This window comes from Lactuca virosa, chromosome 1 (assembly GCF_052849685.1).
Source record: "Lactuca virosa cultivar CGN04683 chromosome 1, Lactuca_virosa_CGN04683_v6, whole genome shotgun sequence".
NCBI lineage: Eukaryota > Viridiplantae > Streptophyta > Magnoliopsida > Asterales > Asteraceae > Lactuca > Lactuca virosa.
Window position 1 is genome coordinate 51,068,184 of NC_136426.1, and position 18,673 is coordinate 51,086,856.

The 18,673-nt window shown below is 33.4% G+C and overlaps 1 protein-coding gene and 1 long non-coding RNA gene across 2 annotated transcripts; one reads left to right on the forward strand and one right to left on the reverse strand.

The window, feature by feature from the left end:
* Positions 1 to 1,502: 1,502 nt before the first annotated feature.
* LOC145127363 (uncharacterized) lies at positions 1,503 to 5,701 on the reverse strand. The gene is made up of 3 exons (XR_013716437.1): positions 4,879 to 5,701; positions 2,762 to 2,871; positions 1,503 to 1,744 (listed from the first exon to the last, which is right to left on the reverse strand). It is a non-coding gene; the product is annotated as an uncharacterized LOC145127363 (long non-coding RNA).
* A 3,005-nt stretch (positions 5,702 to 8,706) lies between these two features.
* LOC145104704 (vignain-like) lies at positions 8,707 to 10,502 on the forward strand. Its single transcript, XM_079041899.1, has 4 exons — positions 8,707 to 9,277; positions 9,358 to 9,599; positions 9,703 to 9,843; positions 9,980 to 10,502. The coding sequence occupies exons 1-4, from the start codon at positions 8,827 to 8,829 to the stop codon at positions 10,235 to 10,237; spliced, it is 1,092 nt and encodes a 363-aa protein (XP_078898025.1). The 5' UTR covers positions 8,707 to 8,826; the 3' UTR covers positions 10,238 to 10,502.
* Positions 10,503 to 18,673: the final 8,171 nt, after the last annotated feature.

Here is an 18,673-nt window from a genome sequence, read left to right on the forward strand (position 1 = left end):
AATGCTTGGCTTAATGAGGGCTCAAAGTTAAGGATTATCACATAATATGCCACTTTTACACTTATTAGGGTTAAGTTGCCAACTTAACCCATTAAACTCTTTAAGGCACATATTGGAAGGAAAAATGAGTCCTACACAGAGGCAAATTAAACAAAGACATCAAAATATGTTTGGGGGAACTATGCAAGAATATAAAATCCAATTTATAATCTCAACAACCAAACATTTAAGTTGTTGAATATGTTTGGGGAAATAAAGTCCAGTAAAAAAACATAGGCAAATTAAACAGAGACATCAAAATGATGCTATTTCAGCAAAAAATAGTCAACAAGCACCTACAAACTGCAACAATAAATACACCACCTTGTTCTTGATTTATTTGTGGAGGTTTTTTCAGTATTTCATCGAACACTTGGTGTTCATAAAAAAATCTATAAGCTGTCACAATTTTGAATGTCTCAAATGGATAACAATAAATACTTCTAACAAAAGTACATACAGTATCTATTCCCAATTAGAGTTCTGTTTATTTATATACTTCATGTCTTCGACAGTTTGCTAAATCGTGTAAACAATATATTGCATTAGAATATGTTGAAATTGATTATCGATTTGGAACAATGGACTTCTTATTTTAGTAAACAATAGTTTTATTGAGCGATAAGCTTATGGTAAGTACTAGGAGAGCACAGATAGAGGTACCTGGTTTCCACGATGAGTAAAGTTGAGCTTGGAGTATATGGTAGGGAAACCACAAGTAAACCATAAGCACAATAAAAATGATTGGATATGACAATTTTGAGTTGAAATCCCGTTGCCATCCCTCCAACAATTTGTAATCGAGCAAATTTGAATGTCTCAAATGGATACCTGACTCAAAATCATCGTTTTATTGTAGTAGAGACGCTTCATAATGAGGTTAAGGATCCAACAGAAAAGACTGGAACCATAGAAAACATCACGATCGGAGGTGGTTTGGGGCGTCAGTTCAGGAAGATGAGAGGATGTGGTTTCTGACGAGCGGTGGATGTTCCCGACGAGGGAACGAGTGCGAGCGAAGGAAGGATGTGAAACCAGATCTGCAAAGAGTGGAGAGATAGTGTTCTGGTGGTGGTCCGGTTGATCCTCTGGTGTCCGTTGATGGCGGTGATGTAGTCTTGATGAAAAGTTTCAAGTGACATAACGAATGGTTGAAAATTATAATGGTTAAAAATTGTTCTCAAATGTTTTCAAAATAGAAAATGTTCTAATTTGAACATACATCTATATATATATATATATATATATATATATATATATATATATATATATATATATATATATATATATATATATATATATAGAGAGAGAGAGAGAGAGAGAGAGAGAATGGTTCAAATGAGAACAACAAAAGATTAAGAACCCTAAGAACCCTCATTTAATAAGTGAATATATATTGTGAATATTATCAAGTATATTAAAATCCAAATTTTTGTCTTTTTGGTAAAAAAATGGCAAAATCGTAAAAAAAATTTGGTCTAATATTTTCATGCATACATTTATTCATATTTTAACACAAAACTTATATAAAATACAATTTTATACACTCCATTTATAGTTTAATACACAAATTTCACAACTTAATAAAACTTATTTTACATTTATTCTCAAATTCAGAGAAGTTAAACCCAAACTTTACCACCACTACACGCCACCAGCAACCACTTGAGCAAGCACTGCAACATTTTTTTCTTCCAAATGAGATCTGTATAAAGTGAGGCAATGACAAGTTAAATACTACATTCATTAATTCACCTATTTTGAAGTTAATGCAAAATCATTATAAAAACTAAGGCATTCTTACATACTTATACAACATAAAAAATAAATATATTCATAAGAAATTAATGCAAATTTTTTTTTGCATAAATCAGTCATATTTTAAAACAAAAATTATATATAAAAAAATCACAGCAACATTCAGTCAATTCACAACTTAATATAGTTAATTATCGTTGAATATATAAAATTAAACATTAATATAAAAAATTAACAATTTAATACATAAAAATGTCATATTCTTAACTTAAAACATACATTTATATATTTAGATCTAGAGGTTGGTGTTTTTTCAAAGTTTAATTTACATAATATTCACAATTTAAATTTTATATAATTTAGTTAAAATTAGAGAAAATCATATATGTGTATAATGATTCTTTCTTCTCATATTTCAAAAGCAAAAACAAAATTCATAAAAAATTAAAATCTTAATACAACCAATTCACAAATTAATACAATTAATTCACAGTTTAATACATAAAATTCACAACTTAATACAATAATTCATAGTTTAATACGTAAAATTTATATATGCACAACTATATTTTTTAATATAATACTAACAATTATACGTTCATATCTAGAGACATTTTTATCTATTAAATGGTGAATTTATTATACTGAGTTGTGAATAAATTTACAGCTTAACACAACAAATTCACAGTTTAATACAATACATTCACAACTTATTTACAAGTATCTAGAGACATTTTTATCTATTAAATTGTGAATTTATTATACTGAGCTGTAAATAAATTTACAGCTTAACACAAAAAATTCACAGTTTAATACAATACATTCACAACTTATTTACAAGTATAATCTCATATTTCAGTGTATAAACAACTCATTTATATTTTAATACATACATAAATTATCTCATACTTCAAAAGCAAACATCAAAAGAAAAATATATATATGAATCATAAAAGATGATAACTTATCTGAAAATGCACCAAGCACACCCATATCTGACTACATCTGAGAAATTGGTGCGTCTTTGGCTTTAAATCTAAAAGGTTGATGACATTTGGTGGTTTTTCAGACGATCTGCGGCGAGGAAGCTTGTTAAAAAACAAAAAGCTTTATGAAATCACATCTGAATGTCAGATCTGATCAGATCTATGTAGATCTGGTATGATGCGATCAACAATGATGGAGAAAAACTAATTTGCAGCCATATAGTTAATTTACAATTTAAAACACAAAATTTACAGTTTAATACACAAAATTCACATGTTAATACAATAAATTCACAGTTTAATACACAGAAAGTATACTTTCACAGCCATATTATCAACTTAAAACTCTTAATATATTCAATTCACCGGTTCATACAAAAAATTTACAATTTAATACAACAATTACACAATTTAATATACAAAATTCACAATTTAATATAGTAAATTCACAGTTTAATATAGTTGAATAATTGTTAAAATAGAAAATTCACATCTTAATGCATTCAATTTATAGTTTAAAATACAAAACTCACAGCTTAAGACAATAAATACACAACTTAGTACACAAAAAATATGCATTTACAGTCATATTATCAAATTAAAAGTCTTAATACAATAAATTGACAGTTTAATACACAAAAGTATAATTTTAGAACCATATTATCAACTTAAAACTCTTAATACATTCAATTCACTGGTTAATACAAAAAATTCACAACTTAAAATAACAAATTCACAACTTAATATACAAAATTCACAACTTAATATAGTCAATTTACAGCTTATTATAGTCTATTCGTTGTTTAAAATTAAAATTCACAGCTTAATACACTCAATTTACAGTTTAAAACACAAAACTCACAGCTAAAGACAATAAATACAAATCGTAGTACACAAAAAGTATGCATTTACAGCGACATTATCAAATTAAAAGTCTTAATACAATCAAATCATGGTTTAATACAACAAGTTCACAGTTTAATTTAAAAAAATTCTATATTCTCAACTTAACAACAGTTAAAACTAAGATTAACAAAATTGGACGACATATGAAAGAATAAAACATCATATTCACACCTTAACATAATGAAAAAACGATAAAAAAAGAAACTGCATCATAGATATATGATACATGCAATTCATAAAAATCAAATGTCTCGACACAATTCCATGAGAAAAAAACTATTATTTCGTTAAAGGCATATCCTGATATATAAAGCCACTGCAAAATCATAACTTTGTGTTCAAAATATGTATTAGACGCGGGCTAAACACGAGCATTAGGGGAGCCCAAAGAGAAATAAATCAATATAAAACCATATAAACAATCTCAATTTGTTTCATGGTAATAATATACAAAATGTTTAAACAAAATAATTAATAAAAAGTTATCTTAAATTGGTTATCGAAAGATCTGAAAAAACAATTAATATGGAATATGTATATCTTAACAAAAATTATTGTTTACAAAATTGAACTAACCTAGAAATTTTGCTACATGGAACAAATTAACTCAAAAAACTAAATATACTTATACAAATTATAGCTCCATACCAGAATTAAATAATATAAATAGTTACCTAAAACTTGTTCCACAATTAGTTTTTAAATAAAAAGCTTATATATGTATATCGTAGTTTTTGACAATTAAATGTCATTATCAACACAAATATTATTTTGATTTACCTTATTTTCATATGAAATATATATAAAAACATATGTTAGCAGTACTTTTTTAACAATAAATATAAAAATCGTATATAATATCAATTAATATAAGTAAACAATATCAATTAATATAATTAAACAAGTATGAATATTAAACTAAATATATTATCATTACTTTATGAAAGAGAAGTAGCTGTGTACCACTTATCTAGTTATCTTCTCCGCCATGTTCCCCTTCCTCCATTTTATATGAGTTCTTTTTTTTTTTCCTTTTTACCCTTTCTTAGATTTAATGGTTGCAAGTAATGAGAATTTATTTGATTATAAAAAGATTAATGTTTTCAAAGTTTGTTAGGCTCAAAACTGCTGCAAATAACGCAATACAACACAAGGATTTCAATCACAAAAACAAATCTGAAGTCATTACCTCGATTTGAGTGAAACTCCACCGAATTTAAAGAATGCTCGTTGTGAAGGATATAAGTTTAGATCTGAAGAGGTTGAGATGTGCATCGATGAACACAGTGTGAAAGATATCCATCTGAGCATAAGTTGTGACATATGAAGGCCCTTGGTGGTCGGAGATGAACAAGATAGCTGGAGGTGGTCGGAGACAAAGTAGATCCGGAGGAATAAAAGACAAAGCAGATCTAGAAGGAGCCGATTTTGGTAGATCCTCACAGCTCGCCGCCGGAGTTGTAGATTTGGAGAAAGGAAATCGTCGTTGTTAGAGCACTGAAGAAAAGAGAGGACGACGCCTGACAACGTCTTCTAGTGTTTTAGCGAGGTCGGAGGTCAGAGACGAAGCAAATATCACAGATCTGAAAGTGTGGAAGGTTAGATCTGGTGTTTCGACGGTGATAGTTGTGGTTCATAATCTGAATGTGTAGAAGGCCGGATATGGCTTAGAATCACCGGAAGTTCCAGATAGTAGTGAAGATGTAACTTAAAGTCGCTAAAGTTCCAGATCTGAGATTGACATCTAACTTAGATTAGTTGGAGGTTGGGATTTGTAGGTCGGAGGTCGTTGGTTGTGAGCTTGGAGGACGGTAGCTGGTAGGAGGCAGCAGAGTGACGGTAAAAGGTGGTAAGGCAGCTACGGTGGCTAGAGGCGACGATGGGGTGGATGATGGTGGTAGTTGGAGGAGATAGTGGTAGAGTTTTGGTATAAGTTCTTGAAAGTTTGTAAGAAAGTATGAGGGGAAGAAATCATATAAGAGGTTCTTAGAGTTCTTAACTTTTTGAGGTTCTTATTTGATCTTTTATATATATATATATATATATATATATATATATATATATATATATATATATATATATATAAGGGAGGGTTCAATTGAGAAAAAAAAAATTGAGAATGGGGGAATCATTTTCAGCCACTCATTTATTTTTGTCGCAAAAGCCTCCGTCGTACCAGCGGAAATAGGAAATGAATAGACATGTGTTTTCCAACAAAACATATTTCCTTAAACTATGCTAATCATTACCTTAATATATAGAAAAAACATAGTTTTTTTCGTTTTTTTTTAATTTTTAGAAGCTATTTTTATCAAAAAATGATTTTAAATATACCAAAATTCATGATTTTTTATTATCTACAAATAGACATCCATATTAATATAGTTTTAAGATAAAATAAAAAATTTATTTTTTTTATATTTTCAGCTATCGTTATTCATAAGTGAATTAAAATGCATCAGGTTTTATTACAGTATATTCGTTATTCACTTATGAATAAAAAGTATGATTTATTTTTTTTACAATTTAAGTATCATTCATATATGAATATAGCATATAATAAATATAGTATATTCATATTTAAATATTGGACGATGTATTCACTTGTGAATATTAACATAGTACATTTACTTGTGAATATTAGATGGTATATTCACTTATGAATATTAAATGATATTTCATATGTGAATATTACATAGTATTACATGGTATATCACATGTGAATATTACATAGTATATTCACTTGTGAATATTAGATGATATATTCACTTATGAATATTACACAGTATATTCACATATGAATATTACAAGGTATATTCACTTGTGAATATATTCACTTATGAATATTAGAAGGTATTTTGACAAATATATATAATTTTTATATGTTATTCACATATGAATAACATACAGAATTGCATATTTGTTTTGTCTTTTTAATAATCATATACTGATTCAGGTGAAAAAACATATTCATATGTGAATATAACGTGGTAATTTAGTTTATGCATTTCATCAAACAGTTGGAGTGCATATAAGTTAACTATTTTAAAAATGTTAAAAACATCAAGTTATCAATTCCAAAATCATCATATACTTCCGATTTCGACTTCAAATGCGACATCCTATGTCTGATCGGTTTCTCATTTTGATTTTGATTTCCGAAAATCCGATTGGGAACCTGTGAGTACCGATTCTGAGTCCTTCAATGTCGACTGTGACTGCGAGTCCAGAACTCCGATTCCAATTTCATGAACAACGAAGAAATTCTGATTCCAACTGATTTCGTTTGCGAATCTGGGAAATTCCAGTTCCAAATCCGTTATGAACTTTAACAAATGCTTGCAAGCTACGAACATTCGGAGTATTCAACAAAGAAATCGATGAAATTGATGAATTTGGGTTGCGAATCTGTCTTGAACGGCGGACCTCCCAGCCACGAATATCGATGATTGATTAACACTGGATGATTGTTGAAGGTTGGAGGAGAAATTTTGATGATGAACGAACTGTTATCGAATTCTCTATAGTTACGTATTTGAGATTGAAGGTTATTAACATATTTACAAGTTTGCCACCGTGTCTTTTTATGCTTACATTAAATGAGTGGCTGAGAATGATTCCCCCATTCTCAACCTTTTTTATTTTCTCAATTGAACCCACCTATATATATATATATATATATATATATATATATATATATATATATATATATATATATATATATATAGAGAGAGAGAGAGAGAGAGATAGAGAGGTAGGTTCAAATGTTTCTCACATATATTGTGTGCTAGAATGCACCAATAAGAATTTAGTATTAATTATATGTATATTAAATGTTATCCATACTTATAACTCATTTTTATGGAAACTAATTAAATTCGTCATTAATGTCAACAATAATATTCTTTCAGAATGAATTCATATCTAAAAGATTGAGAGTGTATTCCAGCAGAATGAGAGTATATTATAGTAGAATACACTCTCGTTCTTAATATTCCATGCAACTTTATTGTATTTTAAGTGAGGAGTCCTGAAACAAAATACGAATTCATATATAAAAACCTAGATGCGAATTCATTCTGAAAAAATGTTATTGCTCACATTAATGACAGATTTAATTAGTTTCCATAAAAAGAGAATTATAATTATAGATATCATTTAATATACATACAATTATGAAAATCATTTAATATCTATATTTATTTAATTAAATAATTATTTAATTTACTAAATTCATATTGGTGCATTCTAGCACACAATAAATATAAGAAACAAATATATATATTAAAAAAACTCCAATTAGCACCGCTATTTATAAATTTAATTTGCAAAATTTATTAAATAAAATAAAACACTTAGGGCAGCCCTAAATCTTTTCCCCTCCCATGGTCGCTGCTTCTCAATCAGATCCAAGTTCTAAAAATGGGAAAATACCGGCAATAGTAAAAAAAATGGGGGGTATTTTCAAAAAATAGACACAAAAAATTGGATTTCCGGATATAGACATGGATTCCGCGGAGGTAGCTCCGCGGAATGGCAAAATCGTAAATAAATGAGTGTATTAAAAAAAAACCTCAAGATCCATTCCGCGGAGCTACCTCCGAGGAATGAACTCATTCCGCGGAGGTAGCTCCGAGGAATGGATCTTCAATTTTTTTTTTTTACATCGATTCTTCGAGGTTTATATTCATTCCCCAACTAATTATTTTCAAGCAAAGATTATCATACTATCATAATCTTTTTCTTGAAAATAATTAGTTGTGGAATTAATATAAACGTCGAAGAAACGATGTGAAAAAAAAATCTAAAGATTCATTCCGCGAAGCTACAGTACATTCCGCGGAACTACCTCCGCGGAATGCATGTCTATACCTGGAAATGTCCATTTTCATGTCTAAATTTTGAAATTACCGACCATTTTTTTTTTACTATTGACCAGGTATTTTCCCTCTAAAAATTGCAGGTATGGCATTTGGATTTAATATTATTTCTATCTCTAAACCTCCATTGTTATTGATTAAGCGTGTTTCGTGGGCATAAGTCACCTCTCATCCACTAAGCCTGTAATTAGTTATATGATCTCGCTTTCAATACCCTATTTCTTCGACGTTAACAAATTTGAATCCAACAAACGGAAATGAATACATTAATTTTACGTTCACTTACATTGGTTTTGGCTCTAGGCCTTGTACAGGGCTTCGAATACAACGAGAAAGATCTTGAAACGGAGGAGAGCATGTCCAATTTGTACCAGAGGTGGAGGGACCACCACAACCTGCAGGAAACAACCCACGCCGAGAAACATAAACAGTTCAAGGCGTTCAAATCCAACCTGCAACATGTTCACAAAACAAACAAGATGAACAAGCTGTATACATTAAAGTTGAACCAATATGCAGGGATGACAAACGATGAGTTTATGAGCAAGCATACCGGATTTAAGTCCAAGCGTCACATGCATCACATGTTGCACCAAAGCGAACGCAACGAAGTCACGAATTTCATGTATGCTGATGCCGTTGATGTCCCTCGGGCGGTTGATTGGAGAAAAGAAGCCGTCACCCCTGTCAGGACTCAAGGCATATGTGGTAAGTTCGATCTTTTGGATTTCATCATCTTTGATTATATATCTTGATCACGCTCATCTATATATGGATATTAACTACAGGAAGTTGCTGGGCGTTTTCAACGGTGGATTCGGTTGAAGGAATTAATCAGATCAGAACCAAGAAACTAGTAAGGCTATCACCACAACAACTTATCGACTGTGACATTCATGGCGTCAATAACAGAGCATGTGACGGAGGGATAATGGGGGATGCGTTTGAATTCATCACAAAGAATGGAGGTATAACCACAGAGGAAAACTACCCTTACACAGGTGTAAATGTTACTTGCAACGCCGCAAAGGTATATATATATAATTAATAACTTAGTTCAATTGGGATCAAAACTTGTATAATTAAATCCGTGGATTGATCATTGATGTGATGCATCCGCAAATCGATCACAGGCGGCTGATCATGCAGTATCGATTGATGGTTATGAAAATGTGCCTGAAGAAAATGAAGATGCTCTATTGAAAGCAGTTGCCCACCAGCCTGTATCTGTTGCCGTTGATGCTCAAAGTAATGATTTCCAGTTATATGCAATGGTATATATCTCAAAACTCGACACATAAAATTATTTCCAACCAATTCCATGGTGTTTTTTTATGATATTTTACACGATTTGCGATGAGAAAAAGTAGCTAAATATGAATATTGAAAAGGAATTGCATGCAAGTGCAGGGGGTTTTCACTGGAGAGTGTGGAACGGATGTTAATCATGGAGTAACAGCGGTTGGGTATGGAGAAACCGACGATGGAGTCAAGTACTGGATAATAAGAACGTCGTGGGGGGAATCATGGGGAGAGAAGGGATACATGCGACTGCTACGTGGAGTTCCTGACAAAAAGGGCGTTTGCGGTGTAGCAGTCTATGGTGCTTATCCTCTTAAGAACTCTGATAAAAACCCTAAATCATCATTGAACAGGGAAGAACTCTAGAAATAATCATATAACTTCCTATACATAATACTGTTGAGACTTGAGACTTGAGAGAGATATGTGTCGATACACGAACATAATTATCCCGATCGAAAAGCACAGGTAAACTACTTACTTCAACCGTAGGAGTATATAGAGTAGTAACACAGGTGATGCCGAATTTAAATTTATTTTTTAAGTGTATTAGATATGTAAAATGATGTTTAAGGAACATGTATTTTAGAATTGGGATGTCATATGCATCAACATTATGAAATAACTTATTCGAGATCAGCAATTATATAAATCAATATATGGTTTGATAAGAAAGAAAAAAAGTACAACCAAAACAACAAACATTAGCAACGTTGCAATCAGATTGCTTGGTATGCATACCAGGTTCATGGCATGGTGATTACAATGGCGAAGTGGCACCAATGGCGGATTTACAGCTTTGAAAGGGTATACCCTGGTTAGTTACTAGAAGTACTTATATATTCTTTATTAAAAGAATATATTTATATATAATCATTGACGGATAGGGCCGGGGGTTGTGCCCCCTAATTTTTTTTATAATTAGTCCAGAAGTAATAAAAAGTAATAAAAAGGTTACATATTATGTCCAAAACTATAAAATTTGATTTTGGCCCCCTGTTTTTCGATTTTTATACGTATTCTATTTTCGGCCCCTAAATCAAAACTTCAAGCTCCGTCACTGTATATAATGTTTAATAATGCATACCCTTCTCAAATTACTTGCATGCCCAAATAACAATTCCAACCTAAGAAAACAAGAATTCAGCACAACTACATTTGACGGAATAGAAATTTCTTAAAAATATTTACATCCTTATACTTAATAAATGGAACCAACAAAAAAAATCTCACAAAATCTACATTCCTAATCAAGTTATAATAAAAAAAGTTACAAGTATTTGAATTCATGTTTAATAGATTCTAAATTCGTCACATTTTTTTACAAAACCAACTAAAAGTTTGATAACTATAAGTACTCGACGACAACATTTGTAAACTTTACTCTTGATGTTAAGTGTTTTCTAGCATTTTCTTTAAAAAAATTATTGATTAAAATTTACTATATAATTGCATACACTAATTTATTTTTCTAGATCCGTCTGGTGGCACAGTTCATGGTTGGCGTGGCCCGATGTGGTCTCAACCACCACTCACAATGCGGAGGGAAAGAAACGGACGGTCAAAACTTGCCGTTGTTTTTTATAAACTATATTTTCCATGTAAATACTAATCAATTAACCACAATACCTTTACACTATAACCTTTCATTCTATACTCTCCAAACATTTCTTTGCCTCCTACTTTTTCGCTCAACCCATAGAGCAAAACCCGAACACACCACTAGATATTACGATTCACCAAGTGATGCATAGCTTCATGATTATGCTACGGGGTTCACCAATTCCACTTCAAAACCTTTTCCAACATCCATTTCAATAAAATGATTTTGAACAACCCTTTCAACTAACCCTTACAGACAACCATTCAGATTCCCACCAAACATCCTCTAACAACAATAATTTCAACCCCAACCTTCTCAACCACAACACGAGCATGAATCGGTATCGGATCCGATACGCAAAACATAACCGGAGGAATAACCAAAGCTTAAAAAACTAAAGGCAAAAAAACCATGATGCCACAAAATATAATGGAATTAGTCCGAAGACGAGAAAGCCACATTAGCGCATGCTTGGACATCCATCTCCCAAGATAACTAGAACCACCAATTTGCCAAACGTTATTGGGAGTGGGTTGTAGACTATTTTCGCACAGATATGAAAAATGGGATTTATCATTATAACGACGTTCTGTCTTCCAAATGCTGCAACCTGAGGGAGTTGCACCCAATTCAATGACATCTTCAAAAATCTTAGCAATATGTATAAAAGTGGAAGAAACAATTTTGACATCTTAAATACCGTTCTCCAACAATATTGGAGTAACCACGGTGGTAAAACATTTACCCATCACAAAGAGCATGGGAAGTTCTCAAAACGAGTTTGAAATACGTACTTAACGTAGATGTACTTACACAATCAACCTTATCTAAAAACAGTCCTAAATGTTAAACAAACTTTATACACCCTTAATACAATCGACCACAACGGTGATGTTGACGAGATTCCACCGGATAAATCCCTTCGACAACCGTTTCGAAGGGATAAAGAAAAGTGAGTTGCAACGTCTTAAGCCAAAAACGTACCCAAAACAAGTGCCTTAAACTTTTCTAAGGAAAAGTTTGAAGGACATCTCCAATTACAAAAGGAAAAAATGGTGCCAGTAATATCATTCCAGTAAGTTTCAACCTTTGGATGTTCCTATGCAAAAGTAAAATGAATTTACCATGGATTTTATAACGAGGTTGCTAAAAGTCCCTAAGTATATGATTTGGGACTAGTTCTCATTCTCTTGAGAGTACTGAATCGTTTTTGTTGGAGAAATTAGTCGGAATCTATGTGAAGGAAATTATCAAATCAACATGGTGTTCACCGATAATTGTATTTAATCATGATAAGTGTATCACTTGTTGATTTTGGCAAGGTTTGGGAAAGGAAATTGTTACAACGGATAAAATGAGTATATTATGTACCAAGCGAACGTGCCATCCATGTGGTCGAGGATATGTTGCAATCACGTGCTCTTAATTTTAGTGGAGCTTAGGGGTTTTAAATAAATGTGGATGCAAGTTATAGTAATTACAAAAGATAGATATGATGTTTATTTGATGATTGTCAACTACTATGCAAAAAAAATCACACAAATTTAACGTATGTTTGTTAACTAAAATACAGTTAAGATTTGTGTTTATGTTGGTGTGTCGCTCCCCTTTTAGACTAATGAGACTTGCAAGATATCTTAATTTTTCGTAATAGGATTTACACATCAGATGCAATGTAAATTAATGTAGTATGGGGTACCCATCACGTATCGTGGACAATAAATGTTTTTTGTTACAGGTGTTTTCGGTTAATGTTAGGTGTTGTTTATTTTTTAAAAGATAAACCATTTTTCGTGAACCACTACTGCAGAAGAACATGTGAACATGTGGACTAAATGTTGTAATTTGTAAAAAAAAATAAATAAATAAATAAAAATCCTCCCAAGTCATAGACTCAACCACCTCGCCTCCCAATGCGTGCCCAACCTCCTCCTACCAATCTCAAGCTCTGTCTTTCAGAAGTCAGGAAGCAAATCTGACATTTGCCCCCTCGAGGCAACAGCTAGTCCAGAAGGCGTTCGTGACACCCGCTAACCAACGCCTGCTCGCAATCAGGTCCTTCTTCCCGAAGAACTACAGAGCCTCGCATGCCCGAAACTCTCGGAAAGTCAAAGTGAGAGCTCTCATCATCGACACCATCTCAGAACGAAAAGTGCCCAAGCGCTCATCCAGAATATCCAGAATACCCTCCTTAATCGTGTCAAATATCACATGAGTCTGATCAAGAATAATGTGGGTAATCTCTGTTGAAATGAACTCCCACATCTGATCATCCATAAAATCGGCTCCAAAGCCCGAACCCGAACCATCACCGGCACCAGAGTCGCTACCAGAACCTCCTCGAGTGAACACCATATTGAAAATAAGCCATATAAACCATCACAACATACTCGAAGAATTCCATAGTCTACAAGCTTCCTGGTTTCTTTGTGACTCTCATTGACTCGAGTACGGATCCTATGCTTCCAATAGTACGAGCCCATACTACCTTCCACATCTATCTGTACTTTCCTCAAGGATCGCCCTGAATCGCCCAAGTCACTTCCCTAACAATCCAAACAGCCCTCAACAAAACAAGGCTCCTTGCACCGAATCACCTCCTAGGTTTTCCTAAGGCTACCACCACACCACTCTCCGCCATCAGCTGCAGAAGGAACTCCCCCTAACACCTTCTAACTACCTTACGAGTACAATTACATACCACCGACACCAGATAATTCTTCGAATGAAAGGTTTCACACTACAACGGTTGGACTCAAAGAAGAACTACGCAGTAGAGTTAAACCTAACATTCTAAAATTATCTAATCTCAGTAATATGTAATTTAGTGTATTCACTTACTAGTTAGCTGATGTTATTGGAAACTCCTAAAAGCACAAAGCAAGCAACACTCGAGCATTGAGTAATCAGAATCAAGGCATAACCTAAACATGCCATCCTATCACTGATTGATCAGTACTAGCATGTAAGTTTACAAGCTCATACAACATGCATATAAATGCATCTCTCCTAGCATCCTATCATGCAAATCCTGAGCATATCCTTAGCCCTAATCTAGCATGTGATTCACATATTCTCAATTCCAAGCATAACACAAAACATGTATGGGTATTTTCGGAAAACTTACTTGAGCTCGGTCGAGTGCATGCACCACACCCCTTTCTTTCATTAGAAAACTCCTTTTTTATAAAACATTTCTTTTTATGAAAATTTTCCATGTCCTTCGTTTGAGTTCACATACCCGAGTGTGTGCCCGAATTCCTTAAACCAAGGCTCTGATACCTACTTGTAACGTCTCAAAATTCAAAACCAAAATTTTTTGTTTTCATATTAATTAAAACATCAACCAAACATGTTTAGTAAAACAAAATGAAAATCATAATGTATTCATAATCATCCAAAACACATCAGAGTCAAATATGTGAAAAATCCTTATGTGTGCGATGCGATCATCCCGAGATCTTCCCGTTTGATTCAGAAGTACCCGAAACATAAACTGAAAACCGTAAGCATGAAGCTTAGTGAGTTCCCCAAAATACCGCATACCTTACATATATGCCAGCTCAAGTGTCACACCCCCGAACCAGAACGGCGGAAACGTCCGGGGGTTTAGGTGACTTCATCTTGTAATATCATCACAGTGTAAATAATTGAATCAAGACAACATCATCATCACACATACAATAATTCAACCATCATTGTTTACATAAGTGTGTTGGATTACAAATTACATGCCAAAATAATAAGTGTATGATGATAACAAAAATACAACAAAATCCATGTGTTCTTGATGACCAACCCGCTTAACGATTTCCTGAGAATACAAGTTATTTTGAAAACGGTCAACATATATAACGTTGGTGAGTTCATAAGTATGTTTGTATGAAAAGTTTTGTATCACTTTGTAAACACCAGAAAATCCGATATTTTCTGTAAAAATGGTTTGAAAGTTTTGTATCAAATCTTGTATTAAAGCATGTGTGTTTCTGTTTTGAAAATGTATAAAGAGAGTATTCCAAAAAAAATCCCATGTTTTCTTGTTGTAAGTAATATGTATAATGTATTTTCCCAGAAAATCCGATATTTTCTGCTTAAAACCCTAAGACCGTAAACTGATGTTTGTATAGTTTCGTAACTGCAGAAATGTATATGTATTCCGTAAATTTACAGTGGAGTTAATCTCTATGTGAGTCGTTATAACCATGCTTGATATGACTGATTTGCCTGTCATGACGTTTTTCAGGCGTCGCTTGTTTACGGTAAGACGTTTGTCACCCTAGACTGGCCTAGTCTAGCTGTAGCGAACAACTCAGGTGCGGGGTTGTCAACCCCGTATAGATCTATACACAAACTCTTGCTCTCCCTCCAGGAGACTCTGGTTATAACTACAAGACTTAAGGTTGTACACTAGGTAGGTTCGAATGAATGAACGTCTCACAAGAACCTTAACTATGTTTACGCGAATATTGTAACACACTATTTAATGTTTTAAATAATGTTTCTGTGTATGTATTTAGGTTACAAGGCCCAATGTGTAGGTACATGAATGAATGAGGCCCAATAAGCATGAAATGTGTATACAAGGTCCGTCGAGCATGTAAATGGGTCAACAAGGCCCAATAAACATGTGAAGAGTATACAGACCTATCAAGCATGTAAATGGGTCACTAAGGCCCAATATACATGTAATGAATGTATCAGGCCCGATAAGCATGTAATGGATCACTGAGGCCCAATAAACATGTAATGAATGTATCAGGCCCAATAAGCATGTAAATGGACCACGAAGGCCCAATAACATGAAAATGGGTAAACAAGGCCCAATAAAAGTGAGAACGAGGTAATTTGCCCGTTTGTTATTATATTGCTTGTTTTAGTTCACTTATTTATCAAAATGACATAAAAGGCCCACTTTTTGTCAAAAATGACATTCTTGGCCTATTAAGTCGAAAATTTACAATTAATGCACATTTTTGGTAAAAATGACACTTTAGGCCCATTGATGACCAAAAGTTTACTTTTAAGGGCTCATTTTGTATAAAATGACATTTTCAACCCACTTTTTGTAGACATAACATTTTCGGCCCAAATTTTAATAGAAATGACATTTTCAGCCCATTTGACCGAAAATTTACATTTTGGCTCATGTTTGTTTAAAATTACAATTTAATCCATAAAAAGTCAATAATTACCTTTTTAGGCCCATGTAAACCATGAGTTTCTAAATAAGACCCATCTTTGTGAAAATTGACAAATTTGGCCCATTAAAATCGTGAAGGCCCAAATAGAAGCCCATTTTGTGAAAATTTACATTTTTGGCCCCTTTAAAACCGTGGATATCACAAAGATCCATTTTCATCTAAAAATGACTCTTTTGGTCCTCTCAAAACCCTGAGTTGTCAAAAAGGCTTTACTTTTTGTTTATTTGTCAAATATGGCCCCTTATATGCTTTTGTTTAGTTTTCTTGTGTTCCTTAACATGTTTAATCCTTTCAACTTCATAGTAAGTTGCATATGATGATTTAGTTTACAAACATCACCAAACTTTAGTAGATCTCGAGTTTATATGAAGTTTTAACAAGTTTTCATAGCATAATCACAACATATAACATGAAAACACACATATACATGCATAAATACATAGATCTAACACAAAAACAACTTGTATCCTCCCCCAAAACATAGTAAAAACCGAAAACAAGGGGGTATGAACTCACCTTGGTGATGGATTCGTTTTTGAAGAGAAAAATAAGATATTTTCGGTCTTGCAAGTTCCTTTAATGAGATTTTCGGTTCCTAGAGAGTTCTAGGAGCATAAACACGAGATTGGTGAGGTTTCGAGGGAAGATCTTAGCATAAGATGGATTTATTCAACTTAAGAGTGAAGTAGCTTACCTAGTATGTGAGTTTGAAGGACCTTCTTGAGCACACACACACACACACTAACTCACGATTTCTTGTAGGAGAAATGAGAGACTTCTTGAAGGTTATTAGAGGATTTTAGGGATTGAAGATGGATGAAGTGGGGAGGGGTGTGGGATCTTCGGTCGTAAGTAGAGAGAGAGAGAGGGGAGGAGAGGAGTGCGTAGAGTTTGACCCTAGTGATGTGAAGTTATGGAGATATGTTGGATATTGCATGTTTATATGGTGGATTACTTTGAGGTGGCATGCATTTAGCTAGTTAATCTTTTTTTTATATAACCGAGAATTAGAGGAGAGGGGTAGAAGAAAAGATTAAACATTAGGCTTGAACTTGATAGCCATCGAAAGCATGTAGCCCAATAAGAATTTTCGGCCCATTGGGCCCACATATGTGTATACAGCCCAAAATGGCAAAGGAAATGGGTTTTTCGGCCCATTAAAATTAAACAAGTGGTTTTCGGCCCAATAAGGCCCATGAAAACGATATGAGAAATTTTAGGCTCAATAAGGCCCATGAAGAGTCTTATGGCCCAAAATGTTATAGTTTAATGAATATCGGTCCAACTAGGGCTCAAATGGGGGTTCTTAAACCAAAATAATCAAGTTGATGGTTTATTGGCCCATTAGGCCCAATAAGAGGATCCTGGTCCAATAAGAGTTTGAATCGGGAAATTAGGGTTACAAGCCCAAAGTCGAGTGAGTGTAGTGCATTGAATTAGGTTTAGGGATTCACGAGTGAGTTTTGATTTGAATAGTTGTTTTTGAAATGAATAACATGTATAACATCAATCTTAATGTTACAAGATACATCAAGAGTTGATCATACATAGATAGAATTTCTTAGCCAAAATGCTAGTTGTGATATCAAGGCTGTAACGAGTCTATTTCACCCTCGAATATATTTCACCCCAGAGTCTATTTCAACTTATATGCGAGCTCAAGGTTGTGTCGGGTCTATTTCACCCTCGGGTCTATTTCACCCCCGCGTCTATTTCAACTCATATGCCAGCTCAAGGCTATGTTGAGTCTATTTCATCCCCCTCCCGAGTCTATTTCAACTCATATGTCAGCACAGGGCTGTACCGAGTCTATTTCACCCCCGGGTCTATTTCACCCAACATACATATAGCAAACAAGCATACAACACATACAACAGGAGTCACAAAGACTACAAGCACACACAATCCCTAGTGTCCTACAGTATAGTGAGCAAACTCACCTCAGTCTGTTATCAGTCAATAGATGTTCGGGCTGCTGAACCGGAGAATCCACGCACT

Excerpts from the sequence above, each read along its gene's own strand:
- LOC145104704 (XM_079041899.1), top strand. The coding sequence starts at position 8,827 with ATGAATACATTAATTTTACGTTCACTTACATTGGTTTTGGCTCTAGGC. Across the intron at positions 9,278-9,357 it reads CAGGACTCAAGGCATATGTG|GAAGTTGCTGGGCGTTTTCA; the intron begins GTAAGTTCGATC and ends TATTAACTACAG. Across the intron at positions 9,600-9,702 it reads TTACTTGCAACGCCGCAAAG|GCGGCTGATCATGCAGTATC; the intron begins GTATATATATAT and ends AATCGATCACAG.